This window comes from Schistocerca serialis, chromosome 1 (assembly GCF_023864345.2).
Source record: "Schistocerca serialis cubense isolate TAMUIC-IGC-003099 chromosome 1, iqSchSeri2.2, whole genome shotgun sequence".
Classification (NCBI taxonomy): Eukaryota; Metazoa; Arthropoda; class Insecta; order Orthoptera; family Acrididae; genus Schistocerca; species Schistocerca serialis.
The window spans coordinates 484025450-484044578 of record NC_064638.1 but is presented as its reverse complement, the minus strand read 5'-3'; the positions used below and the strand labels follow the sequence as shown (position 1 = coordinate 484044578).

The 19129-nt window shown below is 40.0% G+C and overlaps 1 protein-coding gene across 1 annotated transcript in view; it reads right to left on the bottom strand.

Moving 5' to 3' along the window:
• LOC126473677 (rotatin) overlaps positions 1-19129 on the bottom strand; it is a 399830-nt gene that overhangs the window by 95595 nt on the left and 285106 nt on the right. The window contains exon 24 of the mRNA XM_050100916.1: positions 15680-15876. Within this exon, the coding sequence (XP_049956873.1) occupies positions 15680-15876 (197 nt within the window). The remainder of the gene's footprint in view (positions 1-15679; positions 15877-19129) is intronic.

The window sequence follows — 19129 nt, the reverse complement described above, 5'->3', positions numbered from 1 at the left end:
TTGGAACAGTGACTGCTCAAGTGCTGTTCTGTTCTAACTACCCTGATGATATTGTCATGTGAGGTCATATGAAAGAGGAAAACATTGCTAATTTGCTTACTCTTTTTTGAGTGTTGTAAGATGCAGGACTCCAGTGTCACCTCAAAAAGTGTGACTTTTTTCAGGCGGAACTACAGTATTTAGGTCATGTGATCAACTGTCAGGGTGTGCACCCTCTCCAACATCATTTGCTTGTAATCTGTGACCTGCATGTTCCTCACTATGTATCTGAACTGCAGTCCGTGCTAGGTAAGTTGACACACAGCATTCATTTCATTCCAAATGCTTCACAGATTGTGGCCCCATTGGATCACTGCGTCAGAAAAATGTGCGCTTCGTATGGACCAAAGAGTGTCATGATGCATTTCAGAACCTCAAAATTGCCTTCTCAGTGACAAATGTTTACTACATTTTGATCCTGCCAAACCAGTGATACTGCAAGTAGAAGCTTTCCCTGGAATCAGCACTGTGTTTTCACAAAGAATTGCTGCACAAGACAGACCTATTGCTTTTGCCTCAAAGTTGTTAACTCAAACACAATGCAATTATTCACAGAATGAAAAAGAAGCTCTCACTATTCTGTATGGTGTGACAAAATTCCATCACTATCTGTTTGGTCACAAGTTCTATTTAGTGACAGATCAAAAGCCTCTGGAGTCCTTGTGTCATCTGTCAAAGCCAGTTCCTACATGTACCGCTTAAGTTGAAATATACCATGATTAAATTAAAAGTATGCTGCGACTATCCACTTATTTCATGAGTAGAGATAGATAGAGAGAGAGAGAGAGAGAGAGAGAGTAGAGAGTTCTGTTAACAAGCTATATTCTTCGGAGAAGAAGTTTTTGGAGATTATCGTAGCCAGCTATCCAGAGAAAAAGGTCGTCTATGCAGATCAAGTAAGTCAACCGATGTAAGAAGGGTATGAATTTTGCATGCAATCCAATTTTGCATCACACTCCAGGTCGTCGACAATGTTTGAACGTGGCAACCAGTGAAAAGGACTCAAAAAAATGGGATTTTTGAGAAGAAATCAAAGCAGAAGATATAATGTGTTGTCATAGCAACCAGACATAACAAGACCAGAGAACTGTTTCATGGAATTTGATTCAGCTTAATAGTGCAAATGGTGAGAATTAATAAATGCAATGAAAGATAAGACATAAGAAATACATTATGGTAAAAGAAAAGAGAGAAGATTCTGATGTATTAGACTAAGAAGAAATACGATAATAATTCTTCGAAGAAGATCTGGTGTGGGGAGTAAGCGGCTCTCACCCACATCGTGGGGGACGCAGATGTGGAAACCAGCCTAAGTCCAACAACGCCGGCACCAGTCACTGATCACCAGTGCTGATTCCACATATGCTTGCCGATTCCGACGCTGAAACCAACATTTGACGCCGCCCAGTGCTGTTCACCAGCGCTGATTATGCATCCGCTCGCCAATGCAGCTAGAACTCTACGCCGGGTGAGTGCAAAACAATAATAGTTGGAGTGTAAAGTTAAAGAAACTGTTGAATAATAGTCTGTTAGTATAGTTATTATACTCAATGTAGAATTTTTTTGATGATTACTAGATCAAAAACTAAGAGAAATATGGATAATACACAGAGAATTGGGGACACTTCAGAACCAGCCACGGCAATGAAAGTGAGTAAGGAGGTGCCTGACTGGTCTGAGGTATTAAACTTAATCAAGATTCAGAGGCTTTAAGAAAGGAACTAAGTCTTAAATTAGACTCAGTAAATACTCAATTAAATAATAAATTGGATGTTCAAAATGAAACTTTAAATTCTCGATTGGATGATCAAAATACAACTTAAAATGCTCAAAGTCTTAAATTAGATTCAATAATTACTCTATTAAATAATAAATTGGATGTTCAGAATGAAACTTTAGGATTGTTAATAGCTAAGGTAGATTCACAAAGTAAAGACTTTAGTAATTTATGTGAAGGTATGGGAAATTTGAAGACTGAATTTGACACTTTAACAACTAAAGTAGAACATTTTAAAATAGATTTGAAAGAGGAATTAACTAGTTCATTAAAGAGTCAGGTAAACCAACTGTTCACTGACTTTAGTCGGACACAAAGTAACCAATTTCGGGGCTTAGTTAAAAAGTTAGAATTGGATATTGAAGAAAAATATAATATTGTAGAAGCTGAACTTGGTGAAAATTTAGGATCATTTCAGAGTGTCTGTAATGTTATGTTTGATGCTGTAAAACATAGATTGCATACCTAAAAAGAAAATGTTGAAAAGCAGGACAAGTTAATACCAGTAGTCCATTTGCAAATTGAAGGCATTAACACTCGAGTCGATAACACGAAATGAAACTTTAAAGAGAAGCAAGCAACTTCAGATATGAAAAATATAAGTAGCCTGGAGGAACAGGTAGAAGAGATGATAGACCGAAAAGCTGCCGCGAGAGTAATCTCTGAGAGCGCATCTCCTGTTTTATCTTCTGAGTTTAGTAATACCAAGAGAGGTATAGAAAGGATTTAAATTTAACCAGGATAGAGTAGAAAATAGAATAACTTTAGCTGATGTTATGTTGCCTAGTAAAGTGGTGATTGTTTTGTCGTGTGAAGACTTTCACACAAAATTTGATAAGTAGTACTGGTTTGCACTTGTGCAAGTGAAGTTAATATCAGATCCATGGGATCCAGACCGAGTCACATTTTTCCCCCAGAGACGTTAACATTCCGAGTTAATGGGCGGAGTGACGACCATTGGATGTCGAGTTGTTTTGGGTGTTTCTTCCAAGATAATTTTCCTGCACCGAATTCTCTTCAAATCTTAAACTATTCTATAATTTTAGTGTGTAGGAAAGCAGATATAACAGTCAAGCAGAAAAATTAAGAGAATCACGAATGAACAGTGATTTCTAAACATGAAATGAAATGAATAAAATGTTATATTAGCAAAAAGTATAATATGATGGTACTATTTAAACAGAGTTATGTCGAGACGACATAAACTGAATAGAGGATTTCATGTGTGTATAAAAGATAATATAAAGTGACTAACTAGACAACTATTTTATAGTAGTGTATAATTTTCTATTTGGTATAGAATATTTTATACTTTTTATGAAATGTGATGTATATGGGAGAGTTTGTAAAATTTTTGGAAGGGGTGGGTATTATAGATTAAAACATGATTTGCACAAACATATACAGGGCTAGGGCTATTACAAATGATTGAAGCGATTTCATAAATTCACTGTAGCTCCATTCACTGACATATGGTCACGACACACTACGGATACGTAGAAAAACTCATAAAGTTTTGTTCGGCAGAAGCCGCACTTCAGGTTTCTGCCGCCAGAGCGCTCGAGAGCGCAGTGAGACAAAATGGCGACAGGAGCCGAGAAAGTGTATGTCGTGCTTGTAATGCACTCACATCAGTCAGTCATAACAGTGCAACAACACTTCAGGACGAAGTTCAACAAAGATCCACCAACTGCTAACTCCATTCGGCGATGGTATGCGCAGTTTAAAGCTTCTGGATGCCTCTGTAAGGGGAAATCAATGGGTCGGCCTGCAGTGAGCAAAGAAACGGTTGAACGCGTGCGGGCAAGTTTCACGCGTAGCCCGCGGAAGTCGATGAATAAAGTAAGCAGGGAGCTAAACGTACCACAGCGACGGTTTGGAAAGTCTTACGGAAAAGGCTAAAGCAGAAGCCTTACCGTTTACAGTTGCTACAAGCCCTGACACCCGGTGACAAAGTCAAACGCTTTGAATTTTTGGCGCGGTTGCAACAGCTCATGGAAGAGGATGCGTTCAGTGCGAAACTTGTTTTCAGTGATGAAGCAACATTTTTTCTCAAGGGTGAAGTGAACAGACACAATGTGCGAATCTGGGCGGTAGAGAATCCTCACGCATTCGTGCAGCAAATTCGCAATTCACCAAAAGTTAACATGTTTTGTGCAATCTCACGGTTTGAAGTTTACGTCCCCTTTTTCTTCTGCAAAAAAAACGTTACAGGACACGTGTATCTGGACATGCTGGAAAATTGGCGCATGCTACAACTGGAGACCAACAGCGCTGACTTCATCTTTCAACAGGATGGTGCTCCACCGCACGTCCGTCATGATGTTCGGCATTTCTTAAACAGGATATTGGAAAACCGATGGATCGGTCGTGGTGGAGATCATGATCAGCAATTCATGTCATGGCCTCCACGCTCTCCCGACTTAACCCCATGCGATTTCTTTCTGTGGGGTTATGTGAAAGATTCAGTGTTTAAACCTCCTCTACCAAGAAACGTGCCAGAACTGCGAGCTCGCATCAACGATGCTTTCGAACTCACTGATGGGGACATGCTGCGCCGACTGTGGGAGGAACTTGATTATCGGCTTGATGTCTGTCGAATCACTAAAGGGGCACATATCAAACATTTGTAAATGCCTAAAAAAACTTTTTGAGTTTTTGTATGTGTGTGCAAAGCATTGTGAAAATATCTCAAATAATAAAGTTATTGTAGAGCTATGAAATCGCTTCACTCACTTGTAATAACCCTGTATATCATGTCTAACAGAGAAAACACACCACACCTTTCAAACAACCCTCGCAAAGAAGTGTGACTGGTTCTTCACCATTTGCCATTCCATAGGGGTTGCTAATGTTTTCTTTGGGGACCTCAAGGGTGAAAGTGGGAATGTCCATTCTGTAGGAGACAATTTAACACCATACCTCCTCTGGCTTCTCGCTCAAGTACCAGCGAGGTAGGGATACTGGGGAAGGGAGCTGGGAAGGTTTTCGTGTCTTTGGGGCTATCTTCTTTCTCTTCTTCGATCTTAGCAACCATAGTACCTGCCTATTTTTTCCCTCTTTCCATATTCATCCACTTCTGTCACAGAAGTCCTTCATATTATCCGTGGTTTCCAATAACCTACAACTTATCTTCAGATAAGAAGGCCGAAGAATCAGGCTACAAAAACACACATCATCATACACACAAAGATATACAAGTACGCAAACAATGAAACTACTATCTAGAAACCTCTCGAGAGGTACAAACCGTCAAGTGTAAATATAGAAAAAGTATAGAAAGAGTATACATAAGATGGAGGCATGAGTAATGAAGGAGAATGCAAGTCAGATTGTGGTTAATTATGATGCTTAATTAAGTAAAGTCAGTGTAGCAAATACACTGATAGAGTGATGAGTCATACAGTAGTGGGACTTGATCATAAGGTGTAGACATAGTATCTACTAAGGATTACAGAAGTTGAAAAGTAGAGGAGGACTCTAGGGTATTAAAAGAAGTGTTAAGAAGTGAGTAAATAGATTTTTATTTTTTCCTGAAAATATTTAATTGTAGTGTCCATAAAATGTATACTAGGGCAATGAACCATGATGTCTACTCATAAAGGAAAAGGGGGCGTACCCAGCATTTACTAAGGATTTAGGGCAGGCATACTTACACAAAGATAGGATGACCTGTGGCCTGAAGAATAGGGATTTGTTATAAAGGGGCATACCTACTGGAATGGATGGAGGAAGTGTACTCATTGGGTCAAGCCACATGTAAGGTATTGGTGCTGATCCTAGGGGAAAAGGACAGTATCGTGGCAGAAGTCACACATTTTGTAGGAATTGTTCTGATGAGTTTGAATTCTATAGTCCACTAGCCTTATTATGTTTTATGTGAGTTTACAAGTGTCGAGAAGAACACTTTCATTTGCCCAGAGTTCCTCCGGACTACAAACAGTCTATAATTAATGAGACTATTACGTACTAAAGAAGCAGTACAAGAGTAAAATACTAAAGTGTCATGAACACCTGCAGCTTACGATTGGAAACCAAAGGTTTAGGTCCCATAACTCCTAGATATAAAAGAATTGACTCAAACATTGAGTGAAATACTCCTGTTTTATAATCAAAGTAAAATGAAAAAAGAAAAGATAAATAGTAATTAAAAGGGTATTCACAGTTAATAAAAAAGGTGGAATGCATACTTTTGAAATATGAATTGTTATTACATGTAATACTAATATAAATAATGAGCTGAGGGAAGGAATATGTAGTGCTTTGAGAATTTCCGCGTAAATTCTAGAACCTCTCGTCCTTCTACTGTCTCGGACACACAATATTTTAAAAATAAATGTGAGAGGATGTACATACTGCGTGACACATGTTTGTGTGTGCAGGCTGGAAAGGAGTCATGAGCACAAGGTAGATGCGACGGTTGAACGGCATCGGCAAGTGTTTGCCGCTCAGGCCACGGAAGTCGTATTGGAAGAACAAGGAGTAATATGTATCTTATGGTGTTTTATATCGTTGACTCTTGTAACGAGAAAAAAGAAGAACAGTTGAAAAATTGTTAATTGCACTTCATGTTTTGGACTTGCTAGAAGCAAGACATGTTCATAAATTATGTGATTGTAAAAACTATGCTATTGTAAATGTATTTAATTGAGTCTAATGCTAGACGAATCAGTTGGCTTGCAAACATTCGAATATTTATGTGAGAAGTGGAGAATTTGTTCGCTGTGGAAGTTGAAATATACCAAGACTAAATTAAAAGTATTCTGCAAGTATCCACTTATTTCATGAGTAGAGAGTGAGTGAGTGAGAGAGAGAGAGAGAGAGAGAGAGAGTGATAAATTCCGTTAACCAACAGTACTCTTCGGAGCAGAAGTTTTTGGTGATTGACGTAGCCAACTATCCGGAGAAGAAGATTGTCTGTGCAGATCAAGTAACTCAACAGATGTAAGAGGGGTGTGAATTTTGCAATCCAACTTCACATCGCTTCTAATCGTCAAACATCGTTAGAAGAACTACAGCAAAGCATGGCAATGCTGACACCCTCTCTCACCTTCCGATTGGCCCTGACTCTGATTTTGATTCCTCTGTTGCATCTTATTGGCAGACCGATGTACAGGACTCTGAATTGCTGCAATCTTTTGCAACAAATTACAGAAAAATTGCACAGACCACAGAAGTGGATGCTCACCTGAAGATTTTGTTGCATTACATTTGTACTTCTTGGCCTCGCTCATTGAACAGTATTAACTCAGTGGCGCACCGATACTCATCAGTGTAACCTTTCAGTACAATAAGGTGTAATTTTAGTATAATCTGCCCGTGGACAATTGCATGTGCTCATTCCCACAATGTTGCAAAAGGATTTGTTACTACTGCTTCGCCACGGACATTGGGGAATTGTTCGCACTACACAGTTAGCACACCGGCATTGTACTTGGCAGAGCATGGATGCCCACATTGAACAGATCATGTCGCAGTGCCACATATTTGCGGAAAACCAATCCATTCCACCAGAGAGATTTTCAGCTTGGCCTAAGACTCAACTGCCACGACAATGAGTGCACAGTCTTTCCAGTACCATTCTGGAACACTCGTTGGCTCATAGTGGTAGAATCTCTTAGCAACATTCCACTTGTGTTGCCTATGAACTCTACCATGTCATGTAGCACCATTCAAGTGTCCTCAATTGTTTGCAATGAAGGATTACCTGAAGTCACTGTTACAGACAACGGACCTTATTCACGTCACATGACTTTGAACAGTTTTGTGACTGAAATAGCGTTCGTCATCTAACAAGTGCTCCATTTCACCTCCTGCCAGAAGCGGAATGCTTTGTTTGCATTTTTAAACAACAGATGGCCAAGCTTTGCACCTCCCACACACAGGAACAGGTGCAGCCAACTCTTTCTCACCTCCTACAGCTCCCACCCATGTCATGTACCATCAAAGGTGGAACTTCTGCATGGCCGCCACCATCGGATGCTGTTTCACTTGCTCCACCAACTGCAGCATTTGGCACCACTGATGGTCCGTAAGTATACTTTGCACCACGTGATCTTATTCTTTACAGGGTTTTTGGCTGCCATCAGCACTGGGAGCAAGGTGAGATCCAGAAATGCACTGGCACATATATGTATCTACTTGCAGGTCCTGATGGTTTTTGCAGCACTATCATCAGAATCAAATTCGCATTTGTCGTTTGCCTTGTGATTCTACTGCTTTTCTTCCCCCAGATTCACAGCCTCACATGACCATGTGGCCTTTGCAGCTGCCCACTATTGCTGCCAAGGAACCCAAGGATGAGCCAATGGACGTCATGCCCTCGCGTCTTCTGTCACTGCTCTCCGACCCGATGGACCTGGACCCACCACTTCCGTCGTCGTCGACATCGCCCCAGAATTGGACGTGTATCCTGAGCAGTGTTTACGGGAGAATGATCCTGTGCTCTCACAAGCCAGAAGGCAGGGTACGGCCATGAGTATGCCATTCTCCACAGCTCCGGCTCCCAGCTCATCTCTCTGTACAGCTTCTTGCCTCCCCCCATTGTTGTTCGTATCTCCAGTACATGACAACGGAGTGGCTTTTTTGAGGGGGGGGGGGGGGAGGGGGGAATGTGGTGGCATACACCTCCTCCAGCACACCAGTTGGCATTAGGAGCTAGGAATGACTGTGGCGAGAGAAGATCAAGACATGCCTCCAGGCTATGCGGCCATAACGCCTACTGGACAGCATGCATATAGGCCACTGCTGATCTCCAAGCTAATGTCAGTACGCCGCATTGAGAGTCACTTTGCACTGCACTTCAATATGTTGCACAGTGCTCTAGTCTTCCACAGTGATAGTCATCACCTTGCACCTTAGCTAGCTGTGAGGAAAAGTTAGTCATTGTATATAGTTGTGATATGGACACGGACAAGATTCAAGAATTGGTACATGTAATCTGATTGCTGTTAACAACAGAACTTCAGATTGACCATCACTGAAGTTAAGTACTCCATTGGTTCCAGTAATAAAGTGTATTTTAACCATGTGTGCATTTTGTGTTGAAGTGAGCGGAAACCGGCCACCCACATATACCACCCTCTCCTTATCCAGGCATTACAAGAGGACACAGCCACAACATTACCTCGATTAATTCTATCTTTTAAGCACCTGGACTAATGAGCAATAATCAATCACTCAGACAAGGGTGTTCTAAGCCACCTATTCTGTGGCTGAATTATGTTCCACTAGGACATTTCCAACCACTCTCAGTCTGGCACCTGCCTTTTCAACAACTATTTCCATGTTCCTCTTCCTCTTCACGTATATCTGAAGAGGATGCGTACTCCTACATATTTTACAGTTTTTACTGTTTCAACTGACTGTATACTAATAATGTAATGAAATCATTCAGAACATATAGGGGAAAAGAAAACGTTATCACAAAGCCGGGCCTCAGGCTTAAATCATCCCCTTCAAAAGAAATGGGACCATAATGAAATCAATATCTACATCTGCATCTACATACATATTCCCCAAGCCACCATACAGTGCACGGCAGGAGGTATCTTGTACCATTACTTGTAATTCCTTTTCCTGTTCCACTTGCGAAGGGACTGAGGGAAAAAATGACTGCCTGTGTACCTAACTAGGAGCTCAAATGTTTCTTATCTTGTCCTTGCAGAATTTCCATAAAATGTAAATTGGCAGCAGTAGAATCTTTCTGCACTCAGATGCTGGCTCTTTAAATGTTCTCAAAAGTGTTTTGCAATGTCATCTTCCCTCAAGGGTTTTCCATTTCAGTTCATGGAGAAATTCTGTAGTACCTATAGCAAATCTAGAAGAATGCCTCAGAATTGCTTTGACGATTTCTTTTAATCCAATCTGGAAGTGATCGCGAACACTTGGACAGTACTTAAGAATGGGTCGCAGTATTCTACATGCAGTCTCCTTTATAGATGAGTTATGCTTTCTTATAATTTCTCCAAAAAATCAAAGTCAACCCTAGTACCAACCTTATGTGCCCATTCAATTTCACATCACTTTGCAATGTTACATACAGGTATTTAATAGACGCATTGTATTCAAACATTACAGGGTTATTTTTCCTTATCATCTGTATTAATCACATTTTTCTATGTGTAGCACAAGCTGCCATTCATCTCACCAAATAGAAATTCTGTCTTAGCAATCCTGTATCCACTTACAGTCACTCAACTACAACATTCTCCCATGCACTACAGCATCATCAGCAGTTGCAGCTTACTGATCTCTCTATCTGTCATTTTGTTTATGTATAGGGAGACAGAGAGTGGTCCTGTCACATTTCCATAGAGCACTACTTACGATACCCTTATCTCTGATGAACACTTGCCATCCAGAACAAAGTACCAGGTTCTAGTACTTAGTAAATCTTAGAGTCATTCTCGTATCTGAGAACTTATCCTGTACACACAGACCTTCCTTAACAGTCTGCACTTGGGCACTGTGTCAAATGCCTTTCAGAAATCGAGGAATATGGACTCTGTCTCTTGTCCTTTCTATGTAGTTCACAGGATACTGCATGAGAAAAGGGCAAGCCGAATTTAGCCTGAGCGATGCTTCCTAAATCTGTTTTGATTTGTGCAGAGATGCTTTTCTGTCTAAAGGAAATTTATTAAATTTGAAGTTACAATATCCTCCACGATTCTGCAGCAAAACCGTGTTGAAGATATTAGTCTCTAGTTTTAAGAAACAGTTGTTTCTTTGAGTTGTTTGTGACTTTGCACTTTGTGAAAGATTCACAATAAATGCAAGATAAGTAATGGGCCAATGCCAAAGAGTACTCACTGTAAAACTGAATAGAGATTCCCTCTGGACTTGGCACTTGCTTGTTTTAAACTCCTTTAGTCGCTTCTGAATGTCAGGGATGCTTATTTCTATGTTCTCCATATGGGAGTCTGTGTGATAGTCAAACAATGGTGTCTGTACAAGCATCCTGCATGAGTATTTTAAGCATCAGCTTTCCCTTTACTGTCTTATATTGCCACACCAGACTGGTTGACAAGTGGCTTTGTGTGACTTAAGAGATTTTATAGAGGACCAGAATTTTCTTTGTTCTCAGCAAGATCTTTTGATGGTATATGATGGTGGAAGTTGTATGCTTCATGCATCATGCTTTTAAAGACACACGAATTTGTATTAACTTTTTCCTGTCATCACTTCTGCATTCTTTTTTGAACAGTGTGTGCAACAATCTCTGTATCCTCAGCATTTACCGATTTTCGATACTAAACCACTGTAGGGCTTCCCATCCTTAATCCACTTACTTGGCACATACTCTCCACAGCACGATTTGCAATCAATTTCAACTTTAACCATAATTTCTCTACGTGCATCAAATTTGATCTAAATAATGTCCATTATTGTCTAAGTAGGATGACAACAACTGCTTATCTGCTTTTTTCAGCATAAAAACTGTTCTAGGATTTACTGAATTTATTAATAGTTGTTGCCATGATTACTTCATGACCACTAATTCCTGTCTCTATACAGTAGATGGTGTGGTATGGGTTGATGAGAGTCACAAGCTGCTTGATGACAGCATAATCCCTTCATCAGTTTTCAACAGCTCATATTAGTAGCTTATGCCCACATCTGGCCTTGGCGGTGAGATGGGCATCAACGCACGGATCTCGGCAGTGAAATATGAAGGTGTCTGCAGCTACTATACCCAGTGCAGCCCGGTCACAGTGTGACCTTATGTGGTAAGCATTCCCAGCCGGCAGCAGAGCTGTGTCACGAAGTGGTGTGGCAGACTGGCACGGCCAGCTAGGGTGCGTGACATGCTGGCAGCCTGCCCCAGTGTGGTGGCTGACAGAAATATAGGTGCCTTGGGAACAAAATATGGTCTGCTGGCTGGCTGCTAGCATCTGATACACGTGGACACCCAGTAGCACATTGGTTACGAGGGCCTCAGTTCGACCCTCGACCCATCAACAATGCAGCTGAATCTCCTGTCCTGCAGTCCTCTCAGGATGGTGGTGGAGCAGTAGTGACTTCATGGTGGAAGCCAACAATGTGATGGACACCAAATCCATGAAATGCCTGGTTGGACACCCAGTATTTATGCACAAATCGTGTATACCACATGCTAGAAAGTGCTTGAATTTGGTAACTAGCTGGGCACTGACCGGAGTGGGCACTGATACCCAGCAGGTGTCGTGGCACAATGCTGTGCCAGTGTATTGCGGAATGTGTTGTTTTTATGGCATCAAACCCACTTGCCTAAATTTTGTCATTACAATACTGACACAGGTGAGATGGGCAGGACTGTGTGTAGCTACAAGGTCTAAAATATTTCCCTTATGTTTTAGTTGACTATCTGCTTAAGATGGTTTTTAGAAAAGTGTTCAGAACAACTTCACAAGACAGTCTAATTAATTCATAGACTTCCCAATCAAGTTGTCAGCAATAAATGTGACATGATCGTGATACTTCTGCACTACTGAGCATAGAGTTTCTCTGAATGATTCTGCAATTGTTCCAGTAGAATCAGATGTATGATAAAAACTTATGGTAATTAACTTGAGTTCACCTAAGCAGGTTAGTTGCATCCAGATAATTTCATAATCAGACTCAATTTTGACCCTGATAAGAGACAATATTTATGTCAAATGCAACGAAAACTTCTCCTCCTATGGCATCTAACATGCCTTTTTGATATATCTTCCATGATATGTCAAACATTTTGGGGCTTTCCACTTTGGTTATCATCTAGCTCTCTGTTCAAAATATAATTTGTACACAACAGCTTTCCTGGAGGGCAGTAAATTCAGTGACTTTGTTATGAATGCTTTGGCAGTTTTCTGTTGAACTTTTGACATCCGGAGTGTCTTTACTTTGTGATCTGATTTTTCTCTCTGTGTACCAACTGATGAGCATTCATCAGAGGACCTCAAACCATTGTCTATCCTAAAAAGCCTTCATGAACACTTCACAAGTATCTTGCTACCCAAGCAACTGCTTCATCTGTGTAGTGCACTCTTGACCTATCAGGAGGAATCTTACAATTCTCTGCCCCACAAAGCAGGTCCATAAAGCTGCAGCCAAGACTGTCACAAAATCGATGGAGCCTCTGGCTGAAACTTTCCAGTTGACTCCTAACCAAAGGACCCACATCAATTCTGGGTACAATACTGCAAATTGTAAGCTCTGCTTGCAACCCAGAAGGCTAGCAGTGTTCACCACCAGCTGTATGAACCGAGTACAGCCACAGAACCCAACTGACAGGTGTTATATGTGCTAACATGAGCCACAATTTGATGATGACTGCACCTGCACCCTTGATAACCACACCTTCACAATTTGGATGAGGCCTCCCGGCAAATGACTAAGGGCGCATTGGACTTTTTTCCTCATGTGACACTTTACTTGGTCTAGCCATAGCTTAACACAATCTTGTAAATCATTAGCATGTTGCCACATATTTCAAGGAGGAAGTGTACTGTAATTGTAAAACTAACTCTACTCTCTCTCTTTCTTTCCAAGCCTTATTTCTGCTTGACATTTATTAATTTCATACTCACTATCTTGGTTTATTGGCATTTCTTTCTATTTCTTATCACCTTTGGATTGATACAAAAGTCTTTATTTTCTTCTCCTCCTCCTCCTCGTTATTGTGGAGGCTTCTCATATTTTACAGGAAACTGATGATATATTAGTTTCCTGTCTTGTACCTGATAACACTCCTACAGCTGTATGCACTTCCTGAGGTCTCACTGTCTTAGGCCTGTAATGGTATGTCTGTAAAGCCTGGACTAGGTCAATATGTATGTGTGTGTGTGTGTGTGTGTGTGTGTGTGTGTGTGTGTGTGTGTGTGTGTGTGTGTGTGTGTTTAAGTGAGCTCCAAAAAAGACATGAAAATTTAGCAAAATTTTTACTTTTGTTTATGTGAATGCTAGCTGTTCAATGTCTCAACTATAAGTTGAGTTGTTAGCTTTATTTTCACATTACTGACATCACATGTTTCATGATCATAAACATATAACAGTGCCACAATTTTTATCTGCCTTCTTCATTGCAGTATGATGTTTCTTTTGAGGAAATCATACATTTTAAGTATTTGTGCATTAGTCAGGTTGCTGAATGTGTTTTTACTGAAATTCCTGTGAAATGTACCAGGGCAATAGCCAAATTGATGAGTATAAATACTTGCATGTTTCAGTCACTCTCAACTCCTCCTCTCGTACATATAACCATATTTCAACTATTGTATTTATCATCAAACATTTCTGCTGAGTGTGACTGCCTCTGCAAGTGCTCAGAATCTGATTCACTGATGTATGAAAGTATTAAAAGTTTAGGCTGAGTAAAGTGTGAGTCTAAAAGTGAGACTGAGAGTTCCAGCTCAGTGAAAAAGATATGCCTGTAACACTCAAAGTTTAGGAACTTGTACGGATTACCAGTACATGTACTATGCTGTTATTGTTGTTTCTGTCTAAGATCCCCCAACATACACCAACAAGATGAAAAATTATGACCATCTGCTGACCGGCACATTTAGAACAATACAGCAGTGATTCCATGTGGGATTGATTCAACGAGTCCATGGTAGGGGTCCAGAGGTATGTGGCACCAGATGCCTATGCAGACACCATGCAATTCCCATAAATTACAGGTCAGTTGTTTGTGGGCACACCGCTGACACCAAATAGCAGCCAAGATGTCTTTCATCAGGTTCAGATCACACGAATTTGAAGGTCAAGACATCAGTCTTAGTTTACTATTCAGCTCCTCAAACCACTACAGCACAATTCAGGCCCAGAGACTTGGTTAGCTAATCTGCTGGAAGATTCCATTGCTGATGAAAAGACATCACGTATAAAAGGATGCATGCAGTTTGCAATGATGTTTACGTAGTCCACAGCTATCATGTTGTCTTCGATTACTACCCCATCTTCCATGGAGACAGAGATGAGCATCTCCCATAGCATAATATCATGCCCATCAGCCTGCAGCCATGCTGTGGTGCTTGTTTCAAGCAGCTTTTTGCTTGAATGATCATGTATCTGGACATAACCACCAACCTGGTGTAACAAGAAATTTGATTCATCTGACCAGGTGGCAGATTTTCATTGATCCGCAATCCAATCTCGATGATCATGTGTTCACTGTTATTGTAATTGACAATGTCATTGTTGTCCCCATGTGTATATGCAGGGCTCATCTGCTGTGGAGCCCCTGTTAAACAATATGTGATGAATGGTATGCTCCAAAACACTTGTGCTTGTACCAGCATTACAATGTACTCTGTTGTCAGATCTGGTACTGGTTTACAGAATGAAAGCCTCTGACACCCACGTTCTACAATGACACTTGGACATATAATACCTTGTCATCTACTCAATATTTCTTTGTCCTTCAATGACTTTCTGTAGATATTATGGCAGTAGGTCTTGGATAGCCAACTAGCTTCATCACTTCCAAAGTACTTGTTATCAAGTGTTGGGTTATAACATAATGTCCTTGGCCAAAGTTGCTTATGACAGTGGATTTCCCAATTTGTGGCACAGATCATTGTAAGAATGATTCCTCCTTCATCTCTGGTTTGCTCATATAGTTCCATTACCAGATCACATGTGCACAACACCACCAGGTGGCATTCTGCCTCACAGTGGACGGTAATCATAATGTTTTGACTCATCAGTGTTGCATGTTTTTCATGCTAAAAACTGTTGCACACAACAGGTGAAACTACACAAAACATGTACATGATACAATCTGAAAGTTCTTTATCTACAGAGCTTTGAAGAAGAGGAAGATGAAGAAGAATGAAGGAAAGGAGGAAGAAAGAAAAGAGGGAGAGGCCAAATTCAAGTAAAGAAAAATATGTCACTTACAGTATGCACTGGGATTCAGCAGACCAATTAAAGTGTTTATACTGCCATGTGTATGCACAGCGACATCATGGCTGCTGGAATTGAGTGATACACATGTTGATAACACAGTGCACACTGCTGTGTACATCTCCAAAACATCTCTGTACAGTGTTTTATTCCACTGATAATCTCCACATGCTGGTACATCACTGATGCTCCTAAAAAGAATTACTGCATTTTAAATACAAAACTTGACAGAAGAAATGAAAACATATGGAGTATACTTCAAATTCAAATTTTTACATTTTGTGTCTAATTTTCAAAACTAAATTCTACCATGAAAACTGATGAAAAAAAACACACATGACATAGAATGAGTGTATCTAAAATACGTTTTTACTGCAGAATATAATTTGTGAGCTTTTGGAGCCAGTGACTCCTTCTTCTGTCAGAAGAGTTGGAGGGGAAGGAAGGGGGAGAAGGAAAAGGACTGGAGAGGTTTAGGGAAAGGGGTACAATTCGGAAAAGTCGCCCAGAACCCTGGGTATGGGGAGACTTATCAGATGGGATGAGAAGGAACTGAGTCTTTCCTTCAAATCCTGTTTGGTAAGTCTCCCCTGACCCGGGGTCCTGGGTGACTTTTCTGAACTGTACTCCTTTCCCTAAACCTCTCCAGTCCTTTTCCTTCAACCCTCTCCCTTCCCATCCAACTCTTCCGCCAAAAGCACTGGCTCCAAAAGCTTGTAAAAGTTAAATCCTTTTGTGTGTGTGTGTGCGTGTGTGTTCCCCAGCTGCCACTTGGTGAGTAGATATTTTATCTACCCATTTACATTGTATTACCAATAATTGATTCTTTTCATTGTTAGAATATAGTTGTGTATGATTAACAGATACGGAAAACCTCTATTTAAAAGGGTCTGTAATTAAATGAATGTTCTGGTGCAATAACCAAGTAAGTCATGTTTACATAATATCAAGTCAAACACAAGAAAAAGTGCAAAAATTGGAAAAAAATGCCAACAAAGTTTTTATTATGATATTAATTGACTTTTAAAATATTGCACTTACCTCTCACTTACACAAAACAACCTTTTTTTTTTTTTTTTTTTTTTTTTTTTTTTTTTTTTTTTTTTTTTTAGTATGATGTCAAATAAATAAACAAACAACTAAAGAAACAACAAATATTAGCATTTCACATGAACTGTATGTAGTGTTTGTAACAATTCTCTTACAGACCAAATTACAATAAAATTACGTGTCTCAAGCTGCACATAATTTTGGCAAGCTTGGTTACATGTTTATATTTCTGAGATTTAATTGGCAGAGGTGCTTTTAATTGGCAGAGGTGCTTTGTAAAGTTTTTCATCAGGAAAAGTCAATGTAGTTGAGGCTTACTGAATGACAAAATCATTATGGTTAAGTTGTGATAATGATGTACTACCATGAAGTACATGATTGTGGGCAGTGGAGTACTCAAAGAAGCTGTGATCTGATATAGCAAACTTCTTGTTATGAGCACTCTTAATGTTAGACTGGAAAAGCTTTCTTAGATGGGACAAGAAGTCTAAACAAATGGATCTTGTATAGCATCAACCATAGTGAACTCCTTGGGTGTATTTCACAAGCCAGAATCTACCTACTGTTTGGTGCAATGACAAGGCAATCCAGGGACATGTCTGATTCTTGCCCCAAACACCTGACATCTACAAGTCCAGTCCCTACATTATTCTCAATTGGTCCCATATACAAGTCTCATTCTTGCACCAGTTGATTGAGCAACATTCATAATAAGCAATAATGGTAAATGCTTATTTTCAGCCAGAAGTGTACATATCAGGTTATTGCAGCAATGCCTTCAATTAAAGATTTTTTTCTGTACAGCACCTACCTTCACTAATTTATTCAGAAGTGTGTTACTGACCTTGTAAAATTCTTGACCAAGCCAAACAAAATTGAAGTCATTAACATCAAATATTTAGGAGCTACTGATCTTTTATATGTAAGGAAAAAGGAGGACAGAACAACATGAGGAAGGAAAGGTGATTCACTGCAACTGAGAGAGAGAGAGAGAGAGAGAGAGAGGGTGAGTGTTTTTGTGTCATTTTTGGAAGCAAATAAAATGGACAATTCAATCACTTCATTCTGAGTTTTTACTGAGAGCCTGCGAAGTTATAAATCCTGTTACTTGTACCTTACCAAGAGCTGACAGTGATGAGCACTTTTAAAGTCCACTTCATTATCTATAGCTTGAGCCTACCGATAAACTGAAAACAAATTGTAAAATGCGACAGATCAGATGCTGTTGTAAAATGAAAAATCTAAATTCAAATCAGAGGGGATAAGTTTTTTTTTATTTATTTATTTTTTTTTGTTTTGAAACACATACCATTTACTCGTCTTTAAAGCATGAACCATGGACCTTGCCATTGGTGGGGAGGCTTGCGTGCCTCAGCAATACAGATAGCCATACTGTAGGTGCAACCACAACGGAGGGGTATCTGTTGAGAGGCCAGACAAACGTGTGGTTCCTCGGCTGAAAGCAAGGGGAAACTACAGCCGTAATTTTTCCTGAGGGCATGCAGCTTTACTGTATGGTTAAATGATGATGGCATCCTCTTGGGTAAAATATTCCAGAGGTAAAATAGTCCCCCATTCGGATCTCCGGGCGGGGACTACTCAGGAGGACGTCGTTATCAGGAGAAAGAAAACGCGTTCTACGGATCGGAGCGTGGAATGTCAGAGCAGTGAAGGAAACAAAAGAAAAATTCGGAGTAGGTATTAAAATCCATAGAGAAGAAATAAAAACTCTGAGGTTCGCCGATGACATTGTAATTCTGTCAGAGACAGCAAAGGACTTGGAAGAGCAGTTGAACGGAATGGACAGTGTCTTGAAAGGAACATCAACAAAAGTAAAATGAGGATAATGGAATGTAGTCGAATAAAGTCAGGTGATGCTGAGGGAATTAGATTAGGAAATGAGACACTTAAAGTAGTAAAGGAGTTTTGCTATTTGGGGAGCAAAATAACTGATGATGGTCGAAATAGAGAGGATATAAAATGTAGACTGGCAATGGCAAGGAAAGCGTTTCTGAAGAAGAGAAATTTGTTAACATCGAGTATAGATTTAAATGTCAGGAAGTTGTTTCTGAAAGTATTTGTATGGAGTGTAGCCATGTATGGAAGTGAAACATGGGCGATAAATAGTTTGGACAAGAAGAGAATAGAAGCTTTTGAAATGTGGTGCTACAGAAGAATGCTGAACATTAGATGAGTAGATCACATAACTAATGAGGAGGTATTAAATAGGATTGGGGAGAAGAGAAATTTGTGGCACAACTTGACTAGTAGAAGGGATCGGTTGGTAGGACATGTTCTGAGGCATCAAGGGATCACCAATTTAGTATTGGAGGGCAGCGTGGAGGGTAAAAATCGTAGAGGGAGACCAAGAGATGAATACACTAAGCAGATTCA